The sequence below is a fragment of the Malaya genurostris genome, chromosome 1 (assembly GCF_030247185.1).
Source record: "Malaya genurostris strain Urasoe2022 chromosome 1, Malgen_1.1, whole genome shotgun sequence".
Classification (NCBI taxonomy): Eukaryota; Metazoa; Arthropoda; class Insecta; order Diptera; family Culicidae; genus Malaya; species Malaya genurostris.
This window is the reverse complement of record NC_080570.1, coordinates 46,805,923-46,817,894: the sequence shown is the minus strand read 5'-3', so window position 1 is coordinate 46,817,894 and position 11,972 is coordinate 46,805,923. Positions and strand designations below refer to the sequence as shown.

General features: G+C 38.3%; 1 protein-coding gene across 1 annotated transcript in view; it reads right to left on the bottom strand.

Annotated features, from left to right (window-relative positions):
• Positions 1-1,622: 1,622 nt before the first annotated feature.
• LOC131438807 (homeobox protein 5) overlaps positions 1,623-11,972 on the bottom strand; it is a 154,191-nt gene continuing 143,841 nt past the window's right edge. The window contains exons 7-10 of the mRNA XM_058609103.1: positions 11,725-11,913; positions 11,519-11,648; positions 11,193-11,454; positions 1,623-11,123 (exon numbers count right to left, since the gene is read on the bottom strand). Coding sequence (XP_058465086.1) covers positions 10,993-11,123; positions 11,193-11,454; positions 11,519-11,648; positions 11,725-11,913 — 712 coding nt within the window. The 3' untranslated portion in view covers positions 1,623-10,992. The remainder of the gene's footprint in view (positions 11,124-11,192; positions 11,455-11,518; positions 11,649-11,724; positions 11,914-11,972) is intronic.

The following is an 11,972-nucleotide window of genomic DNA, read 5'->3' as shown; positions in this document are numbered from 1 at the left end:
CCGGAGCTTTCTTTGTATTGAGTGATCTCACCGCCGTTAATAACTCCTCGTTCGTCGTCCTTCTTACCTCGTTCGATGGTAGCGAAACTGGCAGCCATGGTGACGTGTCATGGTGAAGAAAGAGGACTCTTCTTATATCCTTCAACCTCGACTAACTACGTTCAGGGGGTGTTAGCGTCTCGCTCGCTTTGGTCATTACTATCCTGTAGGCGTTACCCCATGAATGAGCGTTGGCATGAGAATAGGAAAAACTTCGCAAGTTTCCATTGGGACGGGCAATAGCTTAAAGTGAATCAACTGAAAACTTTGCAGAACATCTTCAATGACCCAGCTTTTTTCAGGACAATTTTGAACAGCCCATCAAAGCCAGGAGCCTTCATATTGCGAATGAGCTTGATATTTTTATTAATTTCTTCAATTCGGACTGACGATGTCGATACCGAGACATTGCGATTTAAAATGCTGTGTAATTCAAATGAACTTTTCTAAAGGAGTAATGAGCAGGGCGTCATTCTCCTTCAACGGAGGAATCGGTTTGGGTTTCTCTTTCGAAACTTTTGACAGAACTCATAGAAGAAATTTACGGTTGTCCAGGGTACGCTAATACTGACGCCTCAACGCGTTCTTCAGATCAATTAGCTTTTTGGTTTTATGGTCGAGCTAGATGAACTTACTTGTGATCGGCAAATGAAGAATGCGTGGGCACCATTGGAACGGGACATAAGGGTCAAGAGTAAACCAAGTTAACTTGTGCTGGTAATTTGTGTATTACGTACATTTTATTTGGTACGTATGTCAGATCTATGTATTCATATATGCAGTGCAACGAGTTTATCAAAGTGGCTTGCACGATTGAGTTTCAAGCAATCTTTTTTAGCAATAATTTATTCTCAAACGAACGTTACGCCAGACTTTTTGGATGAAATATCAGTAAATTTTTTACCGACGTTCGATGGGAAATTGCTTACATTTTTTTAATGTAGATTTCAATTCCCTAATAAAAAAGTTAGCAACACTGCTTCAATGGATTTGTATTAGATTGCGCTACACAAAATAAACAACACTGAATATTTTCTGTTACAAAAGCAGTTTTCCGGAAAAATAAATAGTTTTACGACAACATTCCATATCCGTTGCATTTCGCGTGTTGGATTAAAGGTTCCATTTTTTCGGGTTTACTTTTATAAGGTACGTAGATCTTTATATCGCAATAATTGCTGCAAGAGGAAATCCATATAGGAATGTGTTTGTTGCTAATCAAATGTGTTAGTGGATGTAAGCAGAAACTGAAATATTTTTTCTCGAGCAGTTTTAAGAAAAGCGGAAGAGTTTTAGACTAAGATTTTCGCTTTTCTTGAATTGCAATTTTAAGCAGAATGAACCGATTGGTTTATTTTTCAACCATATGGAAGATTTATTGATTAAAATCAGGAAAAGAAGCACCGGAATTTGTTTTACGCACACATTGTTGACATTACTCATGCGCTTGCAAAGAGTCTTGCACCTTAATGAGAGTGTCCACTCGAAATTAAAATAGGAAAATGCATCTGAAAGCATCACCAGAAAACGCATGTTTTGTTCATCTGGAATGAAATCTACACACCGTTTTTTTTTTTACAGATACGTTTTTTATTCAAAAGTAATCATCTTCCTAAACCTCCTGTCTATCCATTTCATACGAATTATTTATCATCTTTCTTTACACTGTTCAACCAAACTAAACTTAGCCTAAGTTATTGATATCGGTTGTCCTCCTAGTCTGTTTCATCTCGGTTCGCGCGTGGTCGACTTTGTGTGCCTGTGTTTGTGTAAGAGTGTATGTGTGTGTATGAATTTGACTTGATTAATCTGTTATTCTAGCCCGACTATTCTTGTCTGTTTCTTCATTTTTATTTTTTCCATTTTTTTCATGGCTACCATTTTGATCCACTCGGTTTTGGGTTTGTGTACTGCGTTTATGTTTGCGTCTGTATTTTTTCCTCAGTGCATTTTGCGGAACGTTCCGTATCTCGCGACAATCGTTCTCATTAGTACAAAATATCTAAATATATATATTTATTTTATCGCGGTATATGTAAGGTAGATTTACATATTTCATTTTGGTATATTTTTCTTATTAAACTTATCAAAATTATCTTATCCCTTCCGGTTTCGTTCTAGCTTCGTTCATTGCCGCGAGAAATTCCGTTCATTATTATTTTTTATCCACTCCAATTTACAATAGCCGTTCATTATCATATTTTTGTATGAGTGTTTGGTTTTATACAAAGAAACGGTGTGGGGTTTTCATCACTATACATATGTTGATTTTCAGTGAGTGAGTGAGTGAGTGAGTGGTTTTTCTTGTTGGCGTACTATCGAACTAGTTCAATTTGTTTGAGTACAAGAATTTTTGCTCGTTTAAATATAACCGAAACTGCGTTTGATCAATTCAATTACACTATTTACAGGTAAATTCGTATCATGTTTTATATTTAGCCCACGCACTTGTTTTTACTTTTTTCTTTCTTTTCTTGAATCTACGTGTGTTCGTTAGTTTGTTTTCGCACAATATCACCTGAATCTCAACAGCATCGGGTTGTAATCTTAGTTTTAAGATTTTCCTAATATGAACATTGGGGTTATATTTTGCTAGCTAGGAGGAAGAAACGTTGACCAAATGTTGTTACAATGTATTCGATTCAATGAATGCGTGATCGGTCATTTTGTTTACCCAGTTGCAGGACTACTGTTGGTTTGCTTATTACTGTGAATTACGACTGATTGAAAATGTTTATGCCTTCCAGATTTTTCTAAAGAGAGCAGTCCGTTTCTATCTCATATCCTTCGTATATCTATGCTGCTAATGGAGGCGACATTCCGTAAAGTATCGATTAAACAAATGGTGACATCTTGTCACCGCACACGCTTAGAAAAAGTTACTCAAAGTTTGAGTACTAGTTACTCATTTTCAAATGTTACATGGAAACGTCAAAAATTGAGTAGTTATCATCAATGATATTGAGTAACTTCTACTCTAAATTTGAGTTTAACGCAAAATCTCGTTTTATAGTTACTATTCGCATTCGCGATAAGTCTAAAAGTTGTAATAACCATTTGTAGCAACAGGTTGTATTTTTTGTTAGTGAGACGCGTATTTCGAGGGTGAGTCGATCAACACAAACGGTGTTGTGTCTGCAAAAACCGGAATGATCAGCTTCGTGTTGTGCTTTAGAATGGAAACGAATATGCTCAAATGTGATTTATGAGGAATAAGTGTATGATTGGTGCCTGAGCATAACACACTACTCCAAGCGACCACCACTTGATATAGTATTGAGTTCAATTATTTAACATTTTAATACAATACACTCAGAAAAGGAGCAATTTTTTTGCAAATTTGGTATATGTGAAATAAAATTTCACACAAAATTTGAGTGATAGTTACTCTATTTTTGTACATGTACGAATAAAGTATTACTCAGTAAATGAGTAGATTTTACCCAAATATCGTTTCCAGTGGAAGAACTCAAATTTGAGTAACTTCGGAGTTACTCTAAATTAGAGTTGTTCCACTTTTTCTGTAGATGAGTGAGATCTTACTCATTTTTGAGTAACTATTTTTAAGCCTGCAGACGATTCATTGTCAAGGTGACATTTCTCACTAAACAAATTCATTTGCTGTTATTCGATTGGTGCATTCAATTGTGAACTACAGGGTGTTAAAAATGGAAGTCGCCAAAGAGAAAATTCGGCAAATTTTAAAGTTTTTCAAAGATAAGACCAAAAATTTGGCAGCTGAAATTTTAAATGGTGTTTATGGTATTGACAAATGAATGTAATAACAAAACATTTGCGACTTTCGTTTCTGTTTAATTCTTTCTAAGACGAGACGAGACGACTGACTTCTTACTCTTTTTTTGTTTGCTTTTCATGGGCCCTGCAGAATTATAAATGATAGTTGACTGTATGTGACTACACTGAAAATAATCTGCACACTAGCATCATGTGCAGAGCATTTGAACTATCACTAATTGTAGAACACTTGAAATTCATGAAAACATATACTTAAATCATAAAATGAGTTTAAAACCTGTTGATATTTAGGGGAAATCATGTTTCATTTATCTGAAAAGCACATCAAAATGATAATATACATCATAACCTCTAGATTCTATATGAAATTCATATGAATGTCACATTGTTTTTCATATAAATTTCAATTGAAACATACACAGAAAAAAATAATGAATTTTTCAGGTGACAGAATTCTACAAACGATATAATTCACAGCTACTAAATTTTTAAAATGACGCAATATTCCATTCGCACAGAATTTTACATTGTCCGAGTGTAATATGCACTCGGCTACCAAGTGCCGCTGTATGGATTTATATTTATCAATTATTCATTGAACAGATATGAGCTCTGCGGTCCAGTCGTGTAACCGATGTGCTTGTGATCTGATGTTTCTCGGTTCAAGTCGCGCTGCTGCTATCGATTTTTTGTTTTTTATTTCATTCGAATTCAAGACATGTAATTTTCAAATCACACAATTTTCCATATTCTTGAATATAAATTTGTATGAAATACGACGCTCCATTTATGTGCATCTTATAAGATGTAAAATCACAAGATTTTTTCGAACTGTGCAGTTGACCGAATCAATTGTTTTGCACATACATTTGTGCTGTACTCATTACTTCTTGAAAATTAAGTGTTTAACACATGTAGTTCAATTCAACACATAACATCCAAAAGAAGAAAAAAAAACACATAAAAGCTAAGTGAAAAATAATCTCATCTTACATTTTAATGAATTTGCACATGAAATCTTAGAACAAATCACTTTGGATATGTATTGAAATGAAAAAGCACATTAAATTGAAGTGGTGTTTACATATGAATCGATCGTACAAATTTTCATCAGTGTAGCGACATTGACAGTGCTGCCAATTTCTTCTATATATTAATGCATGTTATTTACCTTCCATTAGTCAAATAATAATACTTGTCGTAATAACAAAAATTTCGTCGTCTATTGTGTGGTATTGAGCTATCCAACATTTGGATATTTCATAAATATCTATTTACACGGAACCACCTGCGATCCCATTTCAACCAGAATATTAGTTGATTTTCTGAAATCGATTGGTTAAAATTTGGTACAACTAATCGATTGTTGTTTTAACTAAACTGTCAATTTTGTTTTTCGATTAGCAGAAACGATGGTTGAAACAACTAATTTAACTGTTTGAAAAAAAAAATGCTGTCAATTAGTGAGGACACATACCTTTCAATTTCAACAAATATTTTAGTTGAAATAACTGGTGTTGTTATTGAAACAAAATTCTGTTAGTTGAAAAATAAACCGGTTTTATTTGTTTTAGACATTGCAAATAGTTGAATCAACTCGAACAATGTTATTGATTTGCGAAAATAATCAAAATATACTTACTGATACACGTCATGACCTGTTTGAAAAAAGTTCGGTATGTTGAGATTCATGAAATAAATATCGTTGTTAAAATATAAACAGTATTTCATATTGACATGTAATAACATTAGGGCTGGCAAACCACAGATCACTGCTGATTTCAAGTGATGTTAACCAAGGAATAAATTATCATTACGAAATCAGAACTTATCTGATCTCTAAGTGATTTTGATTTTTGTATGATCATGATCATGTCAAGTCGAGATCAGTAAAGATCTAAATTCTAAAAAAATACTTTTGATTCGATCGGAAATGATTGATGTAGAAAAACGTTTTCAATCAGCAAAGGTGCCCGGAGGGGCGAGTAAATTAGCGAAATTATTAAATTTACCTAAAATGAGTATTGAAAGATGATGCCTTCAAACGGTTGAACCGAAGTTATGCACTGATAATTTTAGTCAATTTATATGACTTGGGTGCATCAACCGCTGGGAATTGGAATTTCGCGACGGAAATTCAAACGCGCCATTCAATCGCAGCGCGTTCTGTGTGTTTGAAACCCTTCGCTCCTGTTACTTTTATAAATTAAATTCATGTCAAAAAGCGTTTTATTGCTAATGCATGAACATCATCATCGGTATCAAACAGCTGGAAGTAAAACAGTCTGCTGGAAGTAAATCAATGATCGAATTAGAAGCATAAAATTTTTGCGCATACCTGAAAGATTACGAGATGATCATTCATTAACGTCAACAAATCTTTTTCATCTTAAACAAGGTTAACTTTATCACAACACCGCTGTTAGATAAACACTTGTTATGGAATCATAAATTTCTCAAATCGAATGAACACAATTTCACCAAACGCTTTAACCATCGATGTTGTTTTTATTGACATTTTGAAGCGACGCGAACAGATTTCAACTAAAAAAGTTGTTGATTTTGCATTGCGATTATTGTTTTGCTTTCAACTGTCTCCGGCATTTGATAGCATTCAAAACAACATATTTTTCAACTAGTTGAATATATGCAAATCAAAAACCATATTGGTTGAATCAAAAAGAAATTAGTTAAATCAACTATCGCAAAAATCAAAAACTGCGATATCGCAATTTTATGATCGAAGGGTTCTCCGTGTAGAGTACCCACAATAACCTCATTACCGGAAGCAATTAAAGCATCTATAACTTATTGGTATGTTGACTGTTGAGGCTAATTCGCAAGCTGTATTGAATATTTCAGAACATGCAAACAATTATTGCATTGTTGAATTTAGTTTATTTTGATTTTTTCTTTAGGGATTTGCACTAATCTTGCTGCAAACACTGCGAAATATGATGAGAATGACCCTGTGGTAACGAAAACAGTACAGCACCAAAACCGTCAAAGAGACTCCCAGGCTCGGAGCCAAGCCCGTTACGCGAGCTGCCTTGTCTTAGAATTTATCATGAGTTCTTTCCATATGACTAAACACAACATTCGTTTCTCTACTGTCTACAACTGGACCTTTTGAAGCTAGTGATTGATCAGAAACTTTAAGAATTAGTCAACAGAAGATGTTTCGTGTTCCTGAATATTCCTGAGAAGAGGCATCCAGAGAATGTGTGGCGAAAGAAATGTCTCGTCTAGTGAGAAAGTGCATCTGAATTGAATTGATCTGTGATTATTAGTGGTAACTGGCACTAATAGTAATAGTCTTCCACTTCTCTACGCGAGTTGTAACGAAAGTGGAACAGTTCTACTAAGGGCGGGTGGACACATTCCAAGAGTCTCTGGATGGATCGATAGACCCCACGGCGAGTTGAACTTTTACCAGGCGCAGTTTCAAGATGGTTTCAGGTGGTACCTGCACAGGTTTAGCCACGCGGTATCGTCTACTAGCCCTGGCTCTCCAGATAATAGCGAGACAGCAGAACGCGTCTTCCTCGAATGTCCCTTGAGGTATGCGGCGGGGACACTCCACCAGAGAACCTGATCCAAAGAAGATGCCACAGTGGGAAGATCTGGAACGCAGCGTCGACGGTGATAAACCAGATGGCGGACAGCTTTCAGTGGAAGTGGAGCGCAGTGTCACAATAGGCAGCCGTGACCGCCGGTTGCCAAATCAGGAGAGATCAGCTAATAAGCGTCGGTTTAGGAGAACTTCCTTCATCGAGGAACTCTTCGGTGGTATAGTCCGGATCCTTCGTCGGGATCCGCTTAGGATCCAATGGCCCTGAATTCTTTCTCCATCCGGAATTATTGGATCGACCCAGACATCCTCCCGGCCGATTCATGACGGGTATCGGAAGCTTCAGTCTTTTGAGAGAACTCCCTTGGTCGGAGAACTCTCTGTCAAGGTAGGCTAGATTCTTCGCCTGGGACTAGTCGAGTCGAGCAGTCGCCGACTTAAAAACCGGTGCATTGAATACGAGTCATCTGTGCGTCAGAGATCCGGGAACCATGTTACAACCGGAATCATAGGACCAACTCCTACGGGTGTTCTTTTTGTGATAGGAAACCCGGTGTCGGGAAAACGTCCTTCGTCGGGAACTGCTTCGTCGCAGTAGCCTAGTTTCTTCGTCGAGAACTAGGCAAGTAGATTGCGACATAACTTCGGCTAGGATCATCGAAGCACCAGTGAACCAGAAGTCATCTTCCAACCGAAATCAATGGGTCGATCCGAGCATCCTGCCGGTCGATTCGACGGGACGGGTATCCGAGAGGTCGTTTCCGGGAGAACTTCCTTCGTAGGACAATTCTCCCTCAATGTAGCCTGGAGCCTTCGTAGGAGACTAGTCGTTTCGCGACGTAGCATCAGCTCTTGGAGCGAAACGAGCGGCTCAATATTTAGAGCAAAAAGGGTCGAAGCGGGAAACAAAACTATTGTAGGGAGGAAAGGTGCAGATCGTAATAATGTCAATGCGCCAAGCTGAGAAGAACTTAACCAGTCCCCCTAACGGTAGTACCTGGAAGGTAGGGTTGGATATCCAAGGTGTTTCGGTGGGTACTTCCAAATACAACTGGAGTCCCACACTGCGAGCGTAAATGCATTTCACCTTGTAAAAAAGGCGAGTGGGTAATGTCAGAGACGAATAAAACTGGTATGCTACTCCCAGTTTTCTGAATATCGAAAATTGCACATACCGAAAATTTTGAAGCAAAACTCTAAACAGAGACAGATATTCCGCTAGAATGACACCAGACCCTTCGATTGAAAATCATATTCAAAATTACAGTCTGAGTTGGAAGACGAATTGATTAGAGACCGCAAAAGTTTTCTTCGTTCAACCACGCTGTCGCCGTTCATACCTATCTTTAAGAAAGGCAGTCTAGTTAACCCAGAAGAACGCGAGCTGTCATACCTGGATCATGCAGAATGCATAGGGCACTGGTCTTAAAAACCAGTTGTCGTATGTTCAAGCTCCGATCTGGAAGAATTCGTAGTGTTAGTAGGATCGTAGCACCAGCCATGCAATCGTTCTGTACACTCTGGGTCGTATGAATTAACTGTAGTAAAGTCTGTTGTTTGTAGTATCTTCTCAAAAACAAAGTTCACATAGTATAACACGGTTTGGTATGAATAAAAAACAAGTTCGAACATGTAGTTAATGCTACTTCCGAATTTAAGCATTTACTGCATACCGTATCGACACAGAGCCGGAAAAGCTGGCATAAGCATGCACAAAGTAAGAAACGTACCTACTTCTGTAAAAATGCCACTTTTTAATTTCTGTACTTCACTTTATCAGCAAACACACGAGTAGCAACCTCTAGAGCTACCTACCAAAAACTTGTAGTAAATACTACAGTTTGTAGCATGTTTTGACAGGAACGTGATCCACACGTAGCATTTACTACCGAAATTCAAGCATGCTACGTTTTATTCATACGGCCCTCTGAATCGGCTGCGAAGTCTGTTGTAACAGAAGGTCAAATTGCACTACAGGAATGTAATACCAAGGCTTTGCTGTTTTAGAAGATGGATATGTTAAATGAAACGGCGATGCTCAATAGGTTCACTATCGAACCAAACTGCCTTCACCAGAAAAAGGTATCTTTGAGAGTTGTTCAGGATAACAAAGAGTATTTGAGAGACATCGCTGTTCTGACAAGTTTCGGTGGGAGATTTTTGCCTGAAAAAAAGTAACATTCTTAACCTCTTCAAGGTATTACTGACCAACGGACAATTTTTAAGTTTCATCTGGATCCTAATGTGGTTCCAGAATCACAAGGTAATGTTTGAATAAATTATCAGTTTGTGTTTTATATGTGAAACTGTCAAACGAAACAAATTTTCTTGGACTAGTCAGTAGATTCTTCTACTCCATATGTCTTGTTGTGTATGACCATAAATACCAACTTCGACTGTACTGGACCTACCGGTTTTCGGTTCCGGAGGCATCCGGAGTAACGATCAAAAGTATCAACATTTTGTCTAGATCTGACTTTTGATTCTGAAAACACAAGGTGCAGACTGTCAAATATTTTAAACTGCTACTTAGGGTGACACCACAAAAAACGCTCGAATTTAAAAAAAAACTGTTCATTACTAGCAAGGATGCCTTTTATCGTATCAAAGAACGCTCACCAGCAACTCTTCACACGATTGAATCAGGGCCATCAAAGAGAGACGGATATCATCGCAATAACAAATGAATATGATCGCAACAACAATGAATCATCGATTCGATGTTCTGCGATAATTGTCAACTTGCGATTCTCTCTTGGGAAATTCCACACAACAACGATCATTATCAGACTGTAAGATTTTTAAGGGCCGTGAAATACTCAGAGTATGAAGTGGAGCGAAGAAATGTAGAACAACATTCATTCATTCTCTCGCGGTTCATGCATTGAGAGACTCGAGTTCTTGTAGCATCTTCTACCGGATTGAAAATGTTGTATACAATATAGATAGCAATATAGCAGCTTCTGTCAAATTTTCGGCAATCACCAACACTGTTCACTACACTACTAAGTTTGAATGTCTTGTAAGCTATGCCCTAGCAAACTTTGTTTCCCGAGAAATAACATAGATTTTGACAGTAAACGAAAATTAACTGACAATATAGGCTAAAGTACTGTGACATCAATTGGCGTCATCTCAAATGAGAAAAAGTAAAACAAGACCATCCTGTTTTTTTAGAATTGCATGTCGTATGCTAGCTTCAAACTTAAAACTGGCACACTGAATCAGTTCTAACTCCAAACAGTGAGTCCGATACAAATCGAGCTATAGCTAAACCAAGGTTATGTCAATTATCCAACTTGCTCATGCTTACATTACCGAAGACGTCAATTTGTCAGTCAGTCGAAACTCGATCTCTGTCCATCATTACATGACCTAATTTTTTGTTTTCAGTCGGACTAAATTCCCAATAAGCAAAACACGTACTACAACCTCCAACAACGTAAAACACTACCTACAACTGGCTACCAAAACGTGGATGCAGTCACCACAGTCGTCACCTGACCGCGGGTTTCATTCTAACGCGCATCGCATTGATGTTAGCGAAATGGTTCCAATCTTCCTCCTACCCATGGTGACACTGTGCTAGGTGCCATCGCTGTCATTCCTTAGACGAGAATTAAATGTTAATAACTTATCGAAAGTGACCCCATCTGGCCAATGCAGCGCCCCTCGTCATCAAACGTAGCCAACGTTAGCCGCGACAGTTTGTTACTCAGCACACCCATGCCATTGTTCTGGATGAGATTCGGTTCCGCTACAATTAACAAAAGTTCGTGTTATTCATTATTAGACCAACATTTGCCACATCAAACCGTTCAAATACCTTCGTACTGATTCTCTCCGGCCGGTACCTCCTGTTCGCCGCTTTCTTTCCGCCGCTTGGCCTGCTCGATGAAGTGGGTTATTAAGGCATCTATCATGGCAGCCTGGCGGGTGAAGATTTGCATAAGTTTCGTAGCAGCAATTCCGTTCTCAACAGCGCCAAACTGCAGAAATATGCACGGCAAACATTCCGGGTCGTTCACGTTGCTTGGTTTGGCGTAGTCCCACGATAGTTCCTCGTACCGTAATCCCAGCAGTAAGGTCTGGTGATGAAAGCAGAATGTCAACTAAAATCTACTCCCCCAGAATCTACTAAAATCTACTTACGCATTCAATTTGATCTATCACATAAATGCCACGTTCGTTCACTGCTATTAGCACCGGGAGGTCCTTCTGCTGCATCAGACCAACCAATCCTCGAGCTGGCTGCTCGACTTGACCGTGAAAGTAGGCAGCACTGAAAGAAAATTAGGAGCATACACATTGAATTCAATGGTTCAACAGTGCTTTTTTTCTTTTCTTCACAAACATACCCATAAAAAGGGAGTCCCCAGCAAAACTCCAGATACTTTCGCATGAGCTTTTTGGTCGTTGCTGTCGTCGGTACCCGTTTGAATTGTTCTAGCAGTCTTACTTCTGCCGACGTTCGCCGGCTGATTGGAAGCCACGACCAGCTGGAGCTTTTGGCCACGTGCGCAGGCAGAAAGCGAAATTGATTTTCTCTACGGATTCAAAGAAGATCATTTGTGAAACCAAGATTCACCAATTACAAGTTGGTTAC